We start from the raw sequence: 22,806 nt of genomic DNA on the forward strand, positions 1-22,806 counted from the left end.
AAATGGTCATGAAATTGATGTCTATGTATATGAAAGAAAACATAATTGGGAGGATCCTCACTATAATGTCGTATGAAACCCAGAAATTAGTCTCACCTATCGAATAAGAGGATACTATAGAAAACCACAAAAAAGATGACCGTGTTAGGAAAAATAGGTTTTCTGGAATTATTTCATTTCAATCAATGATGATAATTAGGAGATCACCATAGAGGAGATAAGTACTAATCCAAGGAGTGTTCTTATGCACAAATTAGTAGAATAACACTATTGACTATTCGGAAAATTAAAGCAAGCAACAATTATTCTTATTGAAGTATAACTTTGAGCTAATTAATCTAAGTGAACTAGCCAACCATTTAGAACAGAGAAACCGTGTTACTTTTTCCAATTTTAACACGAGATTTTTCAACTTGATACTATTGCATACTAAATTATTACTTTCTAACAAATAAAAATTTACCATATCAAATAGAACTGAATTTAACCAAATAAATAAACAATAAAAAGAGACAAATCTCAACATTTATTTTCAACTAAAATACAGGTGTATCAAGAACCGAAACCATATGCCATATCCATAAAATATGATTACACAATTTCATTGCTAGGTTAATAGAAACAGAAATTGAAAAAAACTACAATATTAATTGTCATTTAACTAATACATTTTCCTAATTAACCAAACAAAACTAGAGTACTTGATCGGACACAGTCCTCATCAAATTCCCATAAAGCACTAACACATGGTAGCAGGTTATTTGAAAAACAAAAATAAAAATAATACTAAAAGGGAAAATGACAGCTTGTATGACTTGGAACACACATGAGGCATCTTAGTTCGCAAATCTAACCATTTGCCAAACCAATTTAACCAAAATAATTCAGAAGTTAACCATGAATTTATTTGAGGAACACCTAATTGTTCATGGTCAACTCTAAGTAAACTATTAGTTAAATCAGTTTAACAAATGATTAATCATACTAAATCAGTGTAACAAATGATTAATCATAGACGCGAACAACATGTCAATTATGCGCTCCAAGCTGAAACTATCTGTCATTTTCCCATAAGAAAGAGAGCAAAAGCCTGCGGTGACCTTTGATGTTCATCTTAGAAACGAAAGACATGAATCAGTCTCCAGTGACATGAGTCTTGCTCTCGTAGTATCTCTTCTCACTCTCGCCCTTCTTCTCATGACGTTTCTGCGTGTAAAAAAGAGTGGAAAGGAAGAAAGAAAATGAGAGGCAAGACCAAAGAGACAAACCTGTAGGCACACAATATTCACTACCATAGAACATCACTACTCTAAAAATATATCAAGAGGAATTTCCAAGTTTGATGGGCATTTGCAATCATAAACTACACTAGAAGCAAAAGCATATGGTGAAATTTATATTTCAAAAAACAACTAATATGTAAACAAGAGGGTTAATAGAAAGGACAAGCGGGAAATTTATGAAAAAGGACCCATTGGTCGCCCATGTGTTTGATACTGTTATTAAGTGGTTAACCATTAACTAATTAACAAGACTAATTATACTACTAGGTATTTATTTTCAAAATACAACCACCCCTATGTCTCTTTTAATAATCCTCCCTAATCTCTATTATAATAGACAGTGTGTCATGAACCAACTATATCAAGCTTAAGATGTTGGGTGAAGACGAGTGGTTTTTCTATTATATTTCTAACATGCCCATTAGGCTTGGGCTTGAAACCTGAACAATGCACAAGCCAAACCACCTTGAGATGAAATTCCACTTTCAATTAGAATAATGAGGGAAATATGGATTGAACTCTAGAGCACTAGATCAGAGACTCTTGTACCATGTCACGGACCAACTGTCCCAAAGATCAAGATATTTTGTCCTAAATTGTGTTTCATTTGTCTGTCTCACCAATGGAATTTTGACATATCAGCAAAAAGAGCGCTCTTGTAAATTTGAAATAACTTGTGTAATTTTAACTTACATGGCAAACTCTTATTGGTGGGGAAGAAAAATGAGACAATGGAACAGAAAATCCGTGTCCCTATCCCAAACGCTTAAGCTATTGTGTGAAGATACATGAATTGTTTTATATTATATTTCTACCAAACAAAACCTTTTCTAGATGACAAATCTCATACCATGTGTATATATTAAAAAAATTGATTCAAATTACAGAAGAAAACTCTTCAACAAAACGAGATACATGGCTTGAGTATTCAAGTAATAGAAAGGTACGAGTGAAATTTCATGTATTAGCTTGGTGCATCAGCTGTTAATTTTAATTAGTATAATTACAATAACTAGCTAATTCTCAACAACCATTATAAAAAAATATGCTAAAATGCTAACAATCCATGTTTTAACAGTAACAAGTTTTAAATATCTGAGAAAATCATAAGTCCAAGTATCTCACTGTAAATACTAAACAGAAAAGAAAAAAGAAGAAAGACACTGTCTAAGCATACCTGATATGCCTCATGATTTGATACGATCCTTCTAATTATTGTAGTAGTGGTTATATCTAAAGGACTTTCTAAGATTTTGAAGATGCCCATGCTGATGGGAACAGCATACGGATTTGATTGTTCCTATATGAAAACCAATGTCAATAACTAATAAGAAAGGGAAGTTGTAAAAGCAGAAGCAACTTGGCACCTCTTAGGGAATTACGCAATTTACCTTCTGAAAATCATTATTTTCAGCAGTGGTTCCATGAACAACTAATGAGATGTTAAAGGTTGTGATCTGCAGTCAAGGAATTTAAACTAAGTGTCAGGACAGTACACAACTGAGTAATTCCTTAATTAATACCGAAACACAACAGCCTGTAGAACGGAATAGGTTCCTACTGAATCAACAAAGAAATTGTCACCAGATCCGTTAGCACATTCAAAAACCTCTATTTGCTGTTTTTCTAACAATAGCATCAACGGCAAAACCTTATTCCAATATTTGGGTGACGTGCATTGCTGAGTTTATATTTAATATAAAAATGTATATTTCATAACCTAAAACTGGATCACCCCAAAAGAGAGATGTTATGTGTTAATTAAAATGCTGTTTGAGGCTTTAGAATTTTAAATAAAATAAAGAAAAAAAATATTTGCTTTATTTTCTATTATTGGCATTACAATATCATAAAAAGTCTAATCGCTCACAAATGTATATAGCAATAGAAAAGAAAGAATCCTCATACACGAAGAATTAAAAATTAGGTTAAAGTATGTTTTAGTCATAGCAAAATGGTCAATATTTGTCCCTCATTTTCCGAACCCATTTTGGTTCCTTACTTTTTGAAATAGTCTCACTTAACTCCTGTGTGCGCTTTTTTATTCCTTTCCTAGTGCAAAATGATATATGTTGGGCAAGTGCGCGAGATACTACAAATGTTGTTCAGTCTTTAGTGTTGATACCACATTTTTTTATATGGTTGCATTCACCATTTTGTTAATGTCGAGAACTCAAGTGAAGCTATTTCAGAAAATGAGGGACCAAAATGGAGGGTTTTAAAAACTAGGAACTAAACCCAAACATTGATTATTATACAAGGACTTAAAAAAATACTTTACCTTGAAATTTAATAAATAAATAAATAAGCTTAAATGAGACTAACCATATCCTTAGACACCTCCCATGGTGCACCAATTATAACCTCATCCACATATCGGCATGCTAAGACACTTAGACTTCTTTCATGAAGATGCATAATGGGACGATGTAGACCTCTAGTTTCACTGCAAGGCCATTGTAAAATAAGATACAATATAAAAAAAAATTAAAACATTATCACCATGTACACAGTACAAAATATACAATGATAGATGCTCAAATTATGCTAAATACAAATTTGTAATTTCCATTTAAAGGTGCAAGTGTTGCTATTTAATTTGGCAATGATGCAAGCCCAGTAGTAATCATGGAGCCTCACCCAAATATTATATAAATACAATAAGTAAATAAAAAAGAAGAGCAGTTAATTTTTAATATTATCACACATAGAACAGATCTTTCAATTAACTATTGGCTAAGGATTAAAAGAAAAAGAGCATGCAGCAAACAATTAAAGAAGAGCATGCATTCAACTTCTATGAGTTATCCCGCTCTGTCCCCATTGAGTATCCAGTCCCCTTCTGTTTCTCCTTTTAATCAAATAAGGACAGACCAAGGCCTCTGTTCCTTTTTTTTTTTACTTGCAACCTAGAACTACTATTCTCCTTATCTGAAAACCATGGCTCCATAATATAAAAGCATATTGTTTTCCAAGAACAGAACCAACATTCATAAGCTTTTCTTCATGTCTATTTTTCTTTAAAAAAGGAAAATTGTAATGCATCCACACAGCATATTCAGCCATTGTGCAAAGCTATTTGGCCCCCTTTGTTTTTTAGTTCTTTTAGGCTGAATAGGTGATATCTCATGCTTATATAATTACTACATTAATTGTTTTATGTTTTTCTATTCGCCTCTTTGTCTTTCCCCCTTTCCATCACATTTAAATTAAAGTTTCTGATACTTCTAATAAAGTTGAAAGGTTAAAAATGGTTCAATTATGTTACTTCAGTAACCTGTGATGCCTTTTATTATTTGTTAACATGACGAGCAAGCATATAACATTTGCTATAACACCATCAGCCATAATTCCATGGAAGATTTTTGGCTTGCTTCCATTCACTATTGATAGCACTGATAACAATTACAAATTAAAATTTATGAAAAAATATAAGGTAGGAAAAAGCAGATATATAAAAGTTGACAACCTGACTGTATGATCGGTGTGTATTCCAACCAGAAGAAAATCTCCACATTCCCTAGCAAGCCTCAGGATCTATATCACATAATGATCAGTTAATTAAAGGTACAATGTCCAGCAACACATCCATTTAAGCAATTTTGAAGGTAGTAGCAGCATAAGGCAAAAATTATTGCAACAATCTAGCATAATACGGAAAAGTGGAAAACTATAAGGAACTAAACAAAAAGAAAGCAGCAACGTCAAGTTGCATTAGAGTAACTGAGCATGTCATTGATATGCTGTTATTATAGCTGTCAGTTAATCAAAAGTTAGATAGTTAGGTCTCCTACTATATAGATGTAGTAGTGAATAAAATTGTGGCTAACATTAATTCATTCAGTTGTATTTACAATTACAGAACAATCAGAAATTCCTTTGAACATTTTCTCTCCCTTTCTCTAAGTACCTTGCACTTTCTTTCTGATAGGCATAGGCTTTAACCCCTACTATGTTAGGTGCAAAAATAAAAGAGAAATAACTGAATGACTTTAATAGAAGGGAAATAACTGAATGTACCTAACTTTTAGACAGTCAGTTGTTAGCTATAAATAGAGGAATCATAGTCTCAGTTAGGAGTTTTTGGGATATTAGGAATTGGTTGGGATGATTTGTTGAGGATTGCTATATCATACGACTGGCTTGGGCACGATAGAGCACGACTAGTTCAATCAATATTAAATCATGTTTCTAGAAAATAGAATAAAACAAACACTAAAAGAATAGTTAACAAAAAACAGTGAGGACGCAGTCGTGTGTGTTCAATCCTTGATTTCTTTCTCGCTGAGATAGACGATATTCCCTGGATACCTAAAAGCTACAATTTACTACAGCTTTCTTTATGTTCCATAGCTGACCTCACCATCTGCGAAATCTTGGAAAGTAGGGGGGGAGCTAAGGGATAATCATCCTTATTGATTGTGGAGCTCCTAACAACTTTATCTCTAAAGAGTTGGTGGGTTGAATGCAATTGGCAGAGGAAGAGATCCCCTCATATGTGGTGGGTGATGGACACAAGGTGAGATGCAAAGGATTGGTGCTGCAGATGCAGAATTTAGAAATAACACAAGACTTCTTGTTTGGCTTAAATGGAGGGGATGTGGTATAGGGACTTGATTGGCTGGCTAGCATTGGGGAAGTCAAAGCTGACTTGTTTTGGTTGCACCAAGTTATCCCCATAGCCGGCAGCCATGAGACTAATCCCCTCAAGGCTCTGAGATCACGTTAAGTGGGTATACCTCTCCCAACAAATCTTTCTCCATACACACTGCAGTCCAAGCTGACTTCGAAAGGCTAGAAATCACACTGAAGAGAGGGGGCAATCGTACACAAAATCAATGGGGATCCATCGCTGATCAAAACTTAGACATCTTTTGGTGCATTTATGCAACTCTTGAAGGAAGAAAGGGAGGGATTGATGATCCATTGTGACTTACAGGGGGGATCTCAGGAGCAAACTACCAGTATTTCAGCATAAGTGACAAGCCTATTAAAGGAATTTGATGAGGTATTTAAAGACCCCAACAGTCTTTCCCTTAATAGGTTATAGGCACGTATGAACGCTTATTCATAAGCTAATCTGAGAAGCTTATGAAAATAAGCTCAAAATAGCTTATAGATAGATCAAGTTATTTACATAACATAAGCTCTACCAAACACATGTATAAGTGAAGCTAAAAGATAAGCTCAAATAAGCTCTTTCAAACGGCCCCTAATAACCAATCATTTTATTTGCTATTGCCAGAGAATAGTTTGGCCAGTGGCAAAAGACTACTGAATAAGATCACCAAAGGAAAGTGAGAACAGTTACCATATATTTTCACCCCACTAGTTGACAGACTAGGTTCATGATGGCATTAGCTTAATTTGTGTTAGCAACAACTTATAATCAAGATGTTACTAAGGGAGCTTTTGAACAAACCGCTATTTGTAGGTAATGATCAAGCAAAACTAACATGCTATACAATATAGAGTGAATTAATAAGCACAGATGTAATACAGTCCGTAAGCTATACCTCAACATGTCCAGCATGAAAGAGATCAAAAGCGCCATCAATATATACAATGCGTGCACCAGGACCTGGACTCTGGAACAGCAAGCATGAGTAAATTATCAAGTGAAAATATTATTTAAATATGGCTAACACAAATCATAGTTCTAATATAGGGAAAATGTTGAACCATATCTAGGAAGAAAGAAATAAGTATATTGTAAGCGGTGGAGAATTGGGGATAACAAACCAACTGTTAAGGTTCACAGCCATAATATTAAGCTGACAAAGTTAGCAAGTTATACAGAAAGGTATGCTTTAGTAACTTCCATATCTCTTGTCACGTAGGAGAATGTCAGACAGAAATCAGTACAGAATGACGGAAAATGAATAAATCCATCTAAAAAGAGCTAATCCAATCTCCATGATATAATCTCTCCAAATAAAAGTTAGGAAAAAAGCAAGCTTGCAATTTAACATGATATACTCTAGACCCGTTGTTAGCCCTTTTTTGTCATCCTTTCAAAAGAAACTTTCCCTGCCATGGCATAGGTCTATCTTGGAACTTTTAAACCTTGAATATTACAGATACTATCCATCAAAAAAATAGCCAATCAACATCTATTACCATTTGCTACAAACATAACTCCTAACATGAAGCCTTGCAAGGTTAAATTTTTCATATTTCGAAGGCCTAGGCTTCCCTGTCAGATATTTTCAAGTAAAATAACGCGTGCTCTTCCAAACCCCAAGCAAAGAGTATAAACAACCTCATAATACAAGCCAAATTAAATCCTCCTAGGAGATCCAGTTGACAAGGAAATAAGCAAGCAATAATTTATTTCTCAATGGTAAATGGCCAAAAACCCATTCCTATAAACCAATATCATGATGGGAAACATATATGATTCATGTATCACAAGACTAAAGGATGCAGAAACAATATAAGGGGAGGTATCGAAGTATATCACAAGCTTATATGCAGTCAGAAATCAGAATGAAGATTTTACATAAACATACCCTCCCATTTGAGAACTGAACAATTCTACGAGATGTAGGCAGAAAATGAGATACACGAGTTCCACTTGCAGTAACACCACCATCTTCAAACTTCTGACCACGGCCATTGCTAAACTGTCTTTGTAAAGAAGAATGATTATGACTCTCAGTAATAGTCCTTTCTCTTACACAAAGAAGCATTCGACCTGCCGGTGAAAATATTATCTGACTTCAATAATACGTTATTACAAGTATTCTGAAGTAATCCTATCAAAAAGAAACATAACCTCAAGGGGAAAACATAAACACAAGCTAAAGACCAAATGTATGCTTGCAGAACACAGAACACCATCTAGAATGAAACAACCAACAATAACCAAGGCTAGTTGAGTGAGAAGTGAAGTGAGAACAGCCCAAAGGTTTCATCATCAAGCTAGGATGCAAAAAACTATAGTCCACAGAATAATAAAGAGTAAGGAGAATAGTCTGAAGAAAGGGTAAGGCCTAACAGGTCTTTCAAGAAGTTTAGTCAATTTATGGGTTAAGAAATTATTACATAATCGAAAAATAGCAACATGGAAACACAACGATTCACCCATTCACCAAAATATGCTTCACCACAAAAATAACTGAAGTGAAGTGCAGAAATGTTCTAGAAGTGCCATAATTTAACAAACAAAAACAGCTCGGATGGAATACATCAAAGTGTCAGGAAAATTGATTAAATTAAGATCCATTTCCTTATACTTCAAAAGAAATTTATTAGAGAGAAGTGAAAAAACAGCTACGGACCCACAGGAGGACAAGATATCCTCCTCTAAAACATAAAACACAAGAAGATTCAGCATATAACACAAAAAATAACACAGATAGGAACACTTCCCAGCCTCTATGTATATCTGAAATTGCAACCATGAAACAGCCAAGAGAAAGAGGCCAAACAAATCAAAGTGCATCTGTTCAATAATTTATGAAAACTCCATAAAACAAAGACAAACAACATGCCCCATTTGCACCCACTACCCACAAAATGTTAATGACACAGGTAGTAAAGTAAGCATAGCATGATGATTCTAACCAACAATATCAGTGCTGGAAACTCCTTCGGTGCGCTTTATCTGCTTGTAACGGCCAGCCTTTTTGGCGTGAGCATAAGCATCAGTTCCATCCGGAAGAACACAAGGATCATCTCCATGAATGATGTAGTCAATATTGTACTCATCAAAAAGCTTCTTCATGAATTCCTCAGTTATAGCATAGGGAGCTTCAGGAATAACCTGATCAACCCACTTCACAGCATTCACCATAATCAACCTAACACAATCATCATATACCAACATCTCAAAAGCCAAACAAACAAACAAACAAATCAAAAGCCAAATAATCAAACATCACAATATTAAAAAAAGGGTCACTTTAAAAAAGGAAACAAAAAATCTCCAATCCATTTAAATACCAAAAAGGGGAAGGAAAAAAACAGAAACAGCATGTAAGTGCAATCAACTCAAAAGCTGAAACCAAATCACATGGCACATTAAAAAAAGGCTTTACAAGAAACATAAACAAAGAAGGTTAATCTAATCACAACATATAAATAGAAAAATGGGAATGAATGGAAATTTCAATTCAACCTTTCATGAAGTGGTGTGACAGGAGGACCCTTATTGGCGATGATTTCAGCATCACTGACAACCCCAACAATCAACTGGTCACCAAGGGCACGAGCTTGACGAAGGGCATTGCAATGGCCATAATGCATCATATCAAAGCAACCATCCATGTATACACGAATCGGCTTCTTGTTACGCCTTCTACTCCACAAGACGTTGAAAGGCCACAGATTCTGACCCGAGTAGAGACCCATCAGTGACACCCCAATTATCACCCCTCCAACCATCCACGTCGCCACCCATTTGGCCGCCGCTTGCTTATCCGCCACCGCATCGCCACCACCACCGCCACCCATTTCCACACTCGCTACTCGATCAGCGATTGTTGTGGTTCCTCATTCGCAGGAGAAACGGAATGGAATTGATTGAACACAAGGTTGGAAATATTCGGTTATGGTGTGATAGAGTGAAAAGTAATTAGATTCCGTGAAACTGGGCCAAAATGGAACAAGATTGGTTTGGTTTGGTTTCGACGGAATAAACAACGTTGTGGGGTGTCGACACAACCAGACCACACAGCCCATGCGTCATATGAGCAGTGTCATTCACTTGTAGGCCCATTTTACCATTTTCTTATAACAAGTTTTGTTGGCATGTCACAATCTTTAAATACATTGAATTCCACTTTAGCCTTAAAAAACTACCTTCTTACATTAAAATAAATGTCGTTTCTAGTATTGGAAAGAATACCATAAAAAAGATCATCTGTTTATTTGTAAAGTGAAAAAGATGGTTTATTTGGATTAATGGTTAAATTAGTCTCTGATTTTGTAGGCGAGTTTGATTTATGAGAGACGTGTTTTGGCCAATCGGGTGGGTCGAGTTGATTCACAGGTTCAACTGTTCAGTGAAAACGGCTTTATGTGGTTGGTTCGGTTGAAATCAGTTTGGACTCTTGATCGACCGAACCATGTCTTAGAAGAAAAAAAATTGAAGCATTAGTATAGGCCCAAGTCCAACGGTAGCCATGAGCCATATAAATACTCTCACTGTACTCTAACCCTAGCCTTCGGTCGTCAACCTCCCAAACCCAAACCCTAGTTGTCACCCCACCACCACTGGTCCCACCCCTTCTCCTTGAGCCACCACCACCACTTCCTCTCTCTTCTCCTTGACAGATCTCACGATCCACCACCACTTTTATTTTCTTCTCCTCGAGCCACCGCCACCACTTCTCTTATCTTCTCCTCAATATAACGAGAAACCATCACCACTTCTCCCCTCTTCTACTCGCCAAAAAATCTGAAGTCACCACCACCAGTTCTCCTCTCTTCTTCTTAATGGACTCCACAAGCCACCGCCGCCACCACTTCTCCTTTGTTCTCGATATCTTCAAGCACCACTTCTGCTCTCTTCTCCAAATCTATGCTTTTGTGCCCCTACCGCATGCCTCACCCCCACCGCATTATGGCCTAACATGCTAGAAGGAGATGGTGAGATTGATGTAGATAAAGAATGTTGTCGAGTATCTACTCTTTGTTAGGATTTATTTAAGATTATTCTGAGTTGTTTTGTATGAATCTATAATTTGAGATGTATATCCTTTCACATTTTTTTAATTTAATGGACATATGTATTTTTCGGGTCACTTTCTCATCCTCTCATCTTCTTTTTTATGGATTTTCTATCGGATAAACAAACTGAATAAATCCACCTGGCGTCATGGTCGTGTATGCCACAAGGCAAATGAGGCATTTGCCTTAGGCCTCAAAAGAATAAAAAATACATTAGGCCCTCAAAAAATAAAAAATAAATACTTATATAGTATATATTATTGAGATTTAAGAGAGGTAATGAAATAATGAATTTTTTTTGTCATATTAATTTATTACAACGTGAAAAAAGTGTAACGTGAGAAGTGCGATTTAAAAAAATATTAGTTATTAGTAGCAAATTAGTAATAGTAATTTGTATTAGCAAATTTACATTTTCTAAAAAACTAATAAATAAAATATTTGTTATTGTTACAATATACCCAAAATTGAAAAATTAATTTGACTTTACTTATAATCGTTAGTATTATTTTATGATTTAATTTATACATCTATAGTTTTTCAAAATTAAAATATAGATAGTGTTTTATACTACTGCTGAAAAAGAAGTTTTTCAAAGTTAAAATTGTTTAAATCATATATATAAGTTCAACAATATTACGAGATAGATTGACTGAGTTAGATATCTTATCTATATTGAAAGTGAAATATTACAATTGTTTTATAATAAAACATTGATTAATGATTTCGCAGCACAAAAAGCTAGATGTTGATATAAAAAGTTGATAATTTATATTATATATTAAGTCTTTTTAAGATTATTATAAAAAGAAAAAATTAAGCTTGCCTTAAGCCACAAAATTTCAATACATGACCCTGCTTGACGTAACTGCGATTTGTTCAAATTGAACCCCAACAACTCATAGCCTAACGGTGGCATGCCTGATGTTTGACTCTTCTTCACTCGACAAAACTGACAATTTGGACCTGAAATCCAACTGTGGAACGTACACATATCTATCTTTACTTCTATCTTTGCATTGGGTGTGAGTGGAATTTTTGTCAACAAATAAATTAAAGAATGTGATTGCCAATTTGGCATATAAAACAAGTGGAATTGAGTAAATCATGTGGGTTTTGAAGCACAATCTCATGAGACCACTTGAAATTACCACAACCAGATTTCTTCAAAAACACACCATAAAAAAATGAACTTGGAGAAGGAAAATGCCAACACAAACAAAGAGAAAGAGAGAGCCACCAAATTTCAAACTTTGGTTCCGTTGTTGTGCCTAGGGTTTCTGGAGAGATACACGATTTGCTTCAGATCTGAGAAGCATTTGGAGAGAGTCGCGCGATTTTCTTTAGATCTGTGAAGAATTTGGAGAGAAGCGTTTGGAACGCCATGATTTGCTTCATATCGACACCGTCGCTGCATCCAACCTCCACTTCCGAGCCTTCACTCCGCCAACGAGTCATCAAACTTTCAAACCCAGCCACCGCCGTCTCAAGCAAACCAAGATCCACCGCATGCAACCATAGCTCGCGGTTGAGGGGCTCTAGATTCAGGTCGAAGAGGAGTTGGGTTGTGATGGAGAAGGATGAAAATGGTGTGGAGAAGGTTGTTATGAGTTTTGAGTTTGGAGAAAGAGGTTACATCAGATGGTGAAAGATGAAAAAATATTTGGATTTTAAAAAGGTTGTGTGGTTCTAACTTCTGATGGTGAAAAGGTTGGAATTTTTTTTTATGAGATTTGATTTTGGGGCCATTGATGATGAAAAAATGATGAATTTTTCTGGAAATAAGATGAACAAAATTTGAAGATAATCTGGGACCGAGGGATAGTAAAGTAGAAGATGATGACATGGTAATTTTTATATTTTTTTAAAAAAATAATGTTTAAGTGGCAAAAATATATGACACATAAGCATATTTCGTTATAGTTTTGACAGAACATAGACGGCTGGACTAAAAGTGTTAACGGCAAAAACATGTGAGATTCAAATTGCTCGTTTAAAAGTAAGGAGACTAAAATTGCACAATCATGATAGATCAGGGACGAAAAATAGAATTAACCTAAAAAAATTACAAATGCATTTTTTATATCTCTTGAATAATTGAATTAGAATTGGTTTTAAGTAGTAATATTATATAGTTTGTATATATGATAATATGAATCATGTTTTTGAGATATTAAACACATCTCAATAGACAAAGCCACAAGGGCACTTGAAAGAAGAAATTGAAGAAACAAGAGGGAAAGGAGATCATAAAGAAGAAGAGGTGATAAAGAATTATTTGCATGTCTTTGATAGGAAAAAGACGAAAGAGTAAGTAGAAAAGTGAAAATGGCTCCTTGCTAAGTCCAAAAACATGCTTGCGAAAACAAGTACCTTTAAAAGCAAAGACAAGACATACATCTCATCAATCTATATATTAAATCGAGAACTTTTTTCCTTATAATTTGTACTACACGATGCTACAAGAAAACGAGGCTCCACCGTTTCAGTTTGGTCACCGGGGAAGGGAGAAGGAGAAAAGAAAATTTGGATGAGTTACCCTCATGAATTGAATACAAATTTAGGAACAATCATGTATACACACACACCTCATATTTTAAACACTTCATTTTCATATATTTTTGTTTTTATCTCTTTCCTCTTATTATTTATCACATTTCATACTTTCTCGCTCTAACTTTTTATTTTCTTCTTATCTCTCTGTTTATTCCACCTCTTACGCTTAAAAAAAAGGTACGTAACTAACATTATTGCAAATTTAAAAATTGATTTTGGTCTGAAAGTAATGTTGGATGGTGATTTTGATTTTTGAGCGCAATAGTGACATTTAATGGTATAAAATGGACGTTAACTACCTTCGGCGATGCTGACACAAACTTTAATTGAGTTTTTTCTTTTCTTTTCTTTTCTCTATCTGCGTCGGTTTCGTCGATGCAAAAGAGTCAAATTTTACTTCGGGGTCGTTATTGGGTGTAAATTAGCACACTCTTGTAATGGGATAATCTGCAAAATCATTTTGTTGGACCTTCAACTCAAAATTGTTGACAATCACTCCATATCATGCTATGCTTGAATTTGACTTTTTGTCCCCTTATAAAATGCTTTGAAAGCCATTTCAGATGCAGCTAAGGAAAGGATATGTCTGAAGAATTTTCTCAAAACTAATTGCGAGAAAAACAAGATATTTCTTCGTTATTTAGTGATGGTGATAGTGTATTAGCCTTGCAAGAAAATCTTGTTTGAAAGAAGGTAGAAATCATTTTATAAACTTAGTTTGTGGAATAATATTTTAAATATTAATTAGATTCCTTTGTCGTCAATGAGGATGAAATTAAAAGCTCATCGCAGAGAATGTTTTACAAGATTCCTAGGCAAGATGTACAATGATAAAGAAGGTTAACATGTGACATTAAACGAATGAATCAAAGAACTAAATAAGAGCTTGGAATTCTTGTATGTTATAATATATACAAAACCAGATTAAAACGAAAACAAAACTATCTTCCTCCTATAACAAAAAAAAAACGAAAACAAAACTAGATTAAAACAAGAACATATAGGTTGGGTAGGAGAGACCCAAGATTTAATCCCTAGTTCATGTAATTTATCTTTTTCGATATACCAAAAAAAAGATCCAAACGAGGATACAGTGAAGAGGAGAAATCGAAGACTATGACACAGTGAAGAAGAGAGATCGAAGACAGCCGTGAGATGAGAAATCACAGTTAAGGCTTTTGGTCGAGATTCATACCATAATGGAAGAGAGAAACCAACGGCCGTGGTAGAAGAGAGAGCTCAAGATTTTATATAGTGGAAAGCGAAAATTTTAATAAAATAAAAATTACATTATGTCGGTTTAAACCAACATTAATTACACAAAACCGATATATTATTTAGAAGATTGTGACAGTTGTAATTACTGACGTAAAATACATATAAAACGGTAGTTTCTTTGAACCACCACAATTTAACCGAAGTAATAGTAGCAATTTTTTTTTTTGTTAATGCTGCAATTGGGTGAAGGTCTGGTTGCTTTGGTCTTTGCTTTGTCCTACTGCTACAGATGGCCCTTGTCTTCTTTATGTTTTTATCTAGCTTCTGTTTTGTTTATTAGGCTCTTTGTTTCTACCTTTCTAGTTCTTGGCTACTGTACGCTAATACGCTAATTCGTAATGTGGTTTCCAATATTATTAATATATGAGTTTGGTTTTTTCAAAAAGGAATTTTGCAGGAGAGGGGCTAGATGAAGATACTTGTTGTCGATGGGTGAAAATGAGCTGGGCTGGGCTTCGCTTTGCGAGGTCTAGGTTTGGCCTACATTCAGAACTCGCGGCCCAAGCCTTAGCTCGTGACCTTTCATAGCCAAATTTTAAGATTTGGTCTGACCTTCTAGGAGGTCTGGCCTGACTTACGAGCCTGTTTGAAAGCCTACTTACTTAAAAATAACCTCTTAAGAAAGCTAATAGACCTTGGCTCTAATAGGTCTCGAGGTAATAAGTCAGCAAACTTATAGGCTTTCACAACTATTATTGAATTTCTATTTTGAATATTGGAGAATCCAGTTAAAAGCCTCATCCTCAACAATACTAAAAGATTTTTTTCTTAAGAGAGAATGTTTTTAATTTAGGTTTTCATCTTAGTATTTATTCTCTTTTAGTTTTTTTTTTTGTATTTTTGTACTTTTTAAACATGATTTAATTTTTTTGTTACAATTAAATTTATTAATGTATTAGTATAATATATTTATTAAATTATAAAAAACAATTAGGTAAATAGGCCGGCCTATCAGCCTAATAAGCTTTTCTTGTAAGCTTCAGTCTATAGCCTTTTTAGCTAATCAAGCTTTTTAAAAAGCCTAAGCTGACCTTTAAATTTCCTAACCTTTTTCAACAAATAAGTTTGGCCTAGACCCGACTTTTGGTAGGCTAGGCTGTATGCCCCTGACAAGCCGCCTACCCGGCCTTCCGAGAGGATCCAAATTCTTCTTCGCTCTCTCTATCTCATGTAAGCTTCCTCAACCAAAATACCAAATAGTGCGTTAAAGGTAACAAAACAATAGTGAACCGCAAGCAGTACTAATCGACTTTTAGACATTTAGTAAGTAAACCAGCGCCTAATCATTAAACTACTCATTCACCAAGGCTATACCAATACCCATAAAAGTCAAAACATCATAGTAACATCCGTTTTAAGTTCCCTCAATAAAATACTATCACTAAACATGTACCACTTCAGCCATTTTGACATCACTTTCTTCTATCTTACCTATATTCTTTTTCATGTCATATTGCTGAGTTGGTACACATTCTTGCAAGATAAATCACATGCTTTGTAAACACGTAACAATCTCTCATTCTAAACTAAGGAACAGAGGGATGCTGAAGAGGATTAGAATCAGTGCATATTTGGATAAACAGTGGATTTTCACGTTGGAAGGAGAATTGATTCTAGGAGATGTGACTCATAGTGCACTTATGGGAGCAGAACTGATTCTGGAAGATCTGAAAGTGAATCCAAGTATGCTCTCATATGACAATGCCATCACCACATCAGAAAGCTTGGCATAGGAGGAGACTAGTTATGATGATGGGGAATGGCAGTGAAGGGAGGTCTCCAAGCTGAAGCAGTGAGCAAGCAAAGGTCTTTCCAACCAAGTTTAAGGATCCCATTGTCCTCTACCAAGGTGTACCCTTCAGAAGGGAACATCCCAAGGAGAAGACTAGCTTGTGTTGCAGCATTCCCAGCCAGTGAGATCCCTCTGAACCCACACTGCTGAAGCTTTTCCCTCCAGTTATGGAACTTGATCTCTCCTGTCCTTGATGGCCCCCCAACTGCCAGAACATTCCGAATCTCCCTCGAAAGTAGCTGCTGCTCCACCACATGTCTCTCCTCACTCTCTTCCCCATAGCTAGACCCCAGAGAATCGAACAATGCTGAATAGTAGTGTATGGCCTCCACAAACCTTCCCAAGAAAGAACCCGCATTGCTCAGGTCCTGCTCCACCACAGTCACCACTTTAGGAGCCAACCTGCACCAGCACAAATCCCACACAAAACAATTAGGCATCAGAAATTATTCAACACTTCAGTGCCAATCATGATTAAAAATCATTCTACAATTGATTCTAAAGTCAGAATCTAGCATAAAACAAACAGGATTGGTTCTGAGGAAAAATAAGCTAATATCGGTGGAGAATCAATTCTAGCAATCCTACATGAGAGCCTAGTTCTTTTTGTTTCTGTCTAGTAATATACACAAGCAGATTATTTCACAATAAAGACATAATCATTGTTCCCTTTTACCTTAGAAAAGAAAAAGGCAGACATAAAGTGGAGCACTATAGCCTATAAAGGTGAAGAAAAAGGTAGTTTTGGGAACTCTTTCATGAAAAGTGTTATTTCCAATTTTTCATATGTACTAACCATCACTCATCTTCATATCATCCACTACTGAGAATTATATAAGGGGTAAGGCATAAGCCAATCAGAATTGAAAAGGAGTAACATTTCATGCAGTGTATAACCATAACCAACATTTCAATAAAAATGAACCTAACATTCTTCACCTACCTCTGCAAGAGCCACAAAGTGTTGGTGTCTGATCCTGTGACATCATAGAGGGAATGTTGCAACCAGTGGACAGCAACAGCTTCTGTTTTGCTCACATTAAGCCTCTCAGGGTCAAGGTTCCCAACTTTCTCAGCAACTGGGAAGAACTCAAATGGAAGCCCAAGCTTGCTGGCAAAATCGGACAACCGTTTGCCAGTGGCCTCAAGGGCTTCCATGGAGGTTCCCAGGCCCGTGAGCCTCACATAAGGAGGCCCGCCGGGCCTGGAAGCAAGGATGTGGAAAAGCCCGGGCCACTGCAAACCCTGCATTATGTCAAGATCTATGATGTGCACCCTCTCTTCCCTGTCAAAGGCTTCTTGTATGGCTTGGTTTGCTGTGAAATGTGAGAACTTTACAAAGGGGCTGATCCCATTGAAGACTTGGAAAGCTGATGCTACCTTTTGGCTAAGTGGGGTGTGTGGAAGAGTTGCATAGATTCCCAAACAAGAACTCACAAGCCTTGCTGATATGGCTTCTGAGAAATATGCTGCTACACGCTGTGCTGATGTGCCAAATGGAGTGGAGAGTTGAGAAATCTCAAGTAGCATCTTGTTTGCATCTTCTAGATTCTCAGCTGAAACTGCTTCTGCACACTGGAGGAGTAAAGTGAGAAGATGCAAACCCTCTTCATCTTTCTTCTTCTGCTCCTGAATCTCCTCTTTCTTCTTCCTAGCCAGCACCATTTCAGCACTGCTTGTAGCTGCTGCTGCTGCTGCTGATGCAGCAACTGCAAGATCTTCCTCTTGATTCTGCTGATGCTGTTGCTGTTGCTTTTCTTGTGATGGAGAATAACTCTGGTGTGTAGATGGTGGAGAAGGTAAAGTAATCAATGAAACTGAAGGGTTGTTATTGTTGGTGTTGTTGGGGTTGTTGATTGGAGGCACACCCCAATTGGAATACATGTTTTGATTAACTGACGGATCAGGAAAATGCAAACTAGGAACAATGCCATTAGGTGGAGGCAAACCCCTTTTTCTCTGTTCAACAGATGAGCTTGGTGGTGGTGCAGACTCTGTTAGAAGGCGCAACCTGTGTTCAAGAACCACTGCAAGGTTGGGATTGCAAGGATATATGATCTCCCTCACGTTGCTGATGAGTTGAGGAATGGAAACAGTGTTGGAACTGTTGATGAGATCCTTCAATATTCCATCAATCCAGTTAGATGTTGCTGAAGTATCATCCATTGAAGGAGAAGAAGCAGAAACAACTTCAACAACACCACTGCTACCACTGTTTCTGTTGTTGTTTCTTTGGTTTTGAGATGGAAACAGTGGTAAACCAGAGAATCCACAAACTTGAGGCACAGGGTTTTGGTCCTGGGTTTGGTTTTGGTTTTGGTTTTCAACTAGTCCTTGGAAATGGTAGTTTGGAGAAGCAATGGTGGTGGAAGAGGGAATGGAGGAGGCAGAGGAATTGACAATGGAAGAAGGTAGAAGCATAGTGGAGTAGTTGGTTGTGACGGTCACAGTGGGGTAATTTGGAATTTGAATAGCAGCAGCAACGTTATCTCTTGACAAAGTACTACTATGACTAAGACCATTATTATTGTTATTGATATTGTTATTGTTAGTACTATTATTATAATGATAGTTATTGTTGTTATTACAAGTACCTGCAGCTAATGTTGTTGGTGTTGTTGCTGCTGCTGCTGCTGCTTTTTCTGTGGCTGGTAAAGAACAATTCATAGAGGACATGTTGGTGCTGCTTCTCCTAGAGAACCTAGTGGCGGTTGAGTTGTTGATATTGTTGTTGTTGTGATGAAGTTCCATTTCTGAGGCCATTCTTTTTCTCACCATTTTCCTCTCAGAATGAGGCTGTGGCATGGTTTGAAGCAGGGTGTGTTGTTGTTCTTCACTGCTCATGTTGCTGGAGTTTGAGCTACTTCCACAGTTGTTGTTGTTGTTGGTGACATTGCCTTCTTCTGTGGTGTTAACACCGCCAGTAAACAAAGCACAAGCTGCCATTTTGGGAGGCAACAAGATGAATCTAGAAAAAAAGAGGCTTGATGGGTTCAGTTCATAGAGGAGGAAGAAGAAGGAAAGTTGAACATGTATTTGGACTTTGGAATACTATTTTGGTGCTGTATGTGAAACAATAATTAAGGGGCTAGTTTAAGCAAATCCATGTGTGTGTGTGTTTATGTTGGGGGCATAGTTATCAAAGTTACAAGGAGATAACGTTGTCAAGATTGGGACAGTAGCTACAAGATTGAATTGATTCTCTCTCTCTTTCTCTAACACGGTTCTCTATGCCTTTTTGCCTTTTGGATGGTTCTGATCTCTCCCATCGGGGGGTGCAAAAACAAGAAAAAGGGGGTGGTGTGTCTTGGGGAGAGATGAGAGGAAACTGGTCACGGCGGCTAGTAGTGTTCGTCTTTGTGCATTTAGATTTTTTCTATATGACTATATGTTTTCTAATATAATATGAAGGTATCAACTGCCGACAACAATTACTAATTTTATTGTTGTGAGTTTCATACTAAATAATAATCGTTAAACTATGAAATTGTGTCTTCTATTATCATGGACGAGAATTAAACTTTTAACCTTATAGTTAAGAAACTAGATGAGCAACTATTTAATCACACCATATGTTTTTATATGTGTGTTGCTATGCATAATGTTGTTATTATTGTTGTTGATAGACTTGATACGATGTTGGCATTTATATATGATGTGGTGAAGTTAATTGAAAAGAAAAAAATGGGGAGGCAAGAGAGGAGGGGGAGAGTGATGGTGGTAGGTAATGATCCAGTTGTGGTCGGAAATGATGCATAGGGAAAGGGAGAGATGGGGCAGATATTTTTATCTAATTGTTTCGTCGTCTTCCATGACAACCAATTGAAAACGTTTAAAACTAAACAGGAATATTGGATCCTCCCGGTATCAAATCACATGAAGTTGCTACTAGTTTTCCTATTTATGAATGGAGAAAGACAGAGTAGAAAACATGCTGATTTAGCAGTGTGATTAGATCCCACTTAAACCAAGTGGGGTTGATATTCTCACTCCTTGCACCCCAATGCTCACATCTTTCTTTTTAAAATTCTAAAAATACTTCATGTTCTCACCCCAATTCTCACATTACCAGGATTTTGAAAATATTGTATGTATTCCCTCCCGTTCTTTTTATAAAAAATACTTTAGAAATTCTTTTTGTCATTTTTATAAGAAAAACTTTTATAAAATTAAGTCAAATAAATAAAATTAAGTCAAATAATTCATTCAAATGCAAATAGACATATTTCTAATGTAAAAATTTGAAGGAAAATTACAAACACTCAATAAGTATTGTCAACATTTATGGTAATTACTATTATTATTTTTGTGAAAATGAAAAGACATCATTGGAATTAAGTATAGTAGTTTATTTTATAAAAAATATTAATTTTCTCTGATTTTTTCAAAAAAATTCTTATGAAAATGACCGGGTGGGGTACTCCCTCCGGTCCTATTTATAAGCATGAAAGAGAAGAAAAATCTTAGTCTTTTTATAAGAACCAAATGAAAGTTTGAGCTATATTAATTAATTTTTTTCAATGATGCCCTTATTAATTCTAACTTGTAAAATGTGTCTCATTAATTATTATCTCTCTTTTCCACTTTTCAACACTAATAACAAAGGGTAATTTTGGAAGTTCATTTTAATTTAAGACAAATTTAATGCATTTTATTAGGGGTGTACAAGACCCGACCCTACCCTCCAACCTGTCCCGGCCCAAGCCTTTAGGGCCGGGTTGAACCCGGCCCGATCATTAAAAGAGACCGGGTTCGGGTTGATCTTTGAGTTACCCGACTTCGGGTAGGGTCGGGTTCGGGTTGACACTCGGGTCACCCGACCCGTCCCACATATATATTTTATAAAATTTTAATTTGTTATAGTGATTAAAATGTGATACATGGTGCTCAAATTTATCTTACCATGTAGATGAGATTAAAATGTTAAACATCTACCTTATTAATTAAATAAACGTTGGTCAAACTATGGACACTTTCATGCTCTAACAAGAGAAAATCATGTATGCGTATTATGCATATGTGAGACAAGTGAAGAAATGATCAAACAAAATGTAAACATCTCAAGTGCAATAAACTATGAAAGAATTGGACCCTTTCAAGTTATTTCTTCTAAAAAATAGTTCCAACTTATAACTCTTTTAGTATGTTATTATCTTTAAATTTTACAATTAGTATCAAATAGTCTTAAACTTATTGTCCCTCGGGTCAACTCGGTCCCGTCCAACATAGACCCGTCCTAAATTGGACCCGCATAATGTCGGGTTGCTTCGGGTCTAGGGACGGGTTTGGGTCTATGAATTGGCCCGATCAACATTTAGGGCCGGGTTAGGGTTAACCAAAACCCGTCCCAACCCGTCCCTTATACACCCCTACATTTATAAATAAGACCGGAGAAAGTATTATGTTTGGAAGTATAAAAACTACCGGGTTTTTGAAAACCCAATTCAAAAACCCGGTTTGACAAAACCTCCATTTGTTTAAATCTCGGGTTCTAAACCTCAATAGTTAAAAATGGTACAATATTCAAGTGTTTTCGGTCTCCTAACAAAAAAGCATATTCTACTTCTAAAATTCAAAATTTCCATCACTTAACAATATTGGATTCTAAACCTAATATTACTAATACTACAAGGTTTTACAATTTACTATTTCAAAAAAAAAAGGTTTTACAATTTACAATATTGTTGGAATTCCTATTAAGAACTAAGGTTCCCGAAATCTTTATTGGAATTTAAAACTTCGTATGATGTTAAATGGATTTGCTTTTAAATGATTATAAAAGCAAATACTATTGTAGGGTTGATCAATCTCTTTGACTAAAAGCAATTCTAAGTCACATACTAGCAACTAATTCTTAGTTTCAAAAAAAAAACTAATTCTTATGTTAAATGGATTTTATTGGTATACACCCCAAACATCATCAAAATATTAGAAATTTTAATTTTGTGGAATCGATTATGGTTTTTAAAATATATAATAATGCAAAGAGTTAGAGTTGTTAATATGGATTACAATACAACTCGCAGATTAGCCAAATTCAATCCAGCTCGTAGATGGGTTGGTAGGGTGGTTAAATTTCACCTCGTAGAGACCTTGAGTGAGTGTAACCCGACTCAACTCACAGGTTAAGCGAGTCAGCCTGCGAGTTAGGGTTTTTTAAAAACATATTTATTTAAGACTTGATGTGAGTTTGTCAAACTATTTTAGATTTTGAGTTCGAAC

At 35.8% G+C, this 22,806-nt stretch overlaps 2 protein-coding genes across 2 annotated transcripts; both read right to left on the bottom strand.

Moving 5' to 3' along the window:
• Positions 1-550: 550 nt before the first annotated feature.
• LOC130728128 (ethanolamine-phosphate cytidylyltransferase) lies at positions 551-9,945 on the bottom strand. The gene is made up of 9 exons (XM_057579483.1): positions 9,406-9,945; positions 8,853-9,088; positions 7,796-7,980; positions 6,800-6,871; positions 4,753-4,820; positions 3,609-3,729; positions 2,675-2,740; positions 2,461-2,583; positions 551-1,206 (listed from the first exon to the last, which is right to left on the bottom strand). Exons 1-9 carry the CDS (start codon positions 9,738-9,740, stop codon positions 1,135-1,137), a joined length of 1,278 nt encoding a protein of 425 aa, XP_057435466.1. The 5' UTR covers positions 9,741-9,945; the 3' UTR covers positions 551-1,134.
• Positions 9,946-16,051: 6,106 nt separating this feature from the next.
• Positions 16,052-19,940, bottom strand: LOC130728129 (protein SCARECROW-like). The gene is made up of 2 exons (XM_057579484.1): positions 17,528-19,940; positions 16,052-16,986 (listed from the first exon to the last, which is right to left on the bottom strand). The coding sequence occupies exons 1-2, from the start codon at positions 19,528-19,530 to the stop codon at positions 16,533-16,535; spliced, it is 2,457 nt and encodes an 818-aa protein (XP_057435467.1). The 5' UTR covers positions 19,531-19,940; the 3' UTR covers positions 16,052-16,532.
• Between the last annotated feature and the right edge of the window lie 2,866 nt (positions 19,941-22,806).

Source organism: Lotus japonicus, chromosome 1 (genome assembly GCF_012489685.1).
Source record: "Lotus japonicus ecotype B-129 chromosome 1, LjGifu_v1.2".
Taxonomy (NCBI): Eukaryota; Viridiplantae; Streptophyta; class Magnoliopsida; order Fabales; family Fabaceae; genus Lotus; species Lotus japonicus.

Excerpts from the sequence above, each read along its gene's own strand:
- LOC130728128 (XM_057579483.1), bottom strand. The coding sequence starts at position 9,740 with ATGGGTGGCGGTGGTGGTGGCGATGCGGTGGCGGATAAGCAAGCGGCG. Across the intron at positions 6,872-7,795 it reads TTCAGTTCTCAAATGGGAGG|AGTCCAGGTCCTGGTGCACG; the intron begins GTATGTTTATGT and ends TTGCTGTTCCAG. Across the intron at positions 2,741-3,608 it reads GGGAGGTGTCTAAGGATATG|ATCACAACCTTTAACATCTC; the intron begins GTTAGTCTCATT and ends CCTTGACTGCAG.
- LOC130728129 (XM_057579484.1), bottom strand. The coding sequence starts at position 19,530 with ATGGCAGCTTGTGCTTTGTTTACTGGCGGTGTTAACACCACAGAAGAA. Across the intron at positions 16,987-17,527 it reads ACTTTGTGGCTCTTGCAGAG|GTTGGCTCCTAAAGTGGTGA; the intron begins GTAGGTGAAGAA and ends GTGCTGGTGCAG.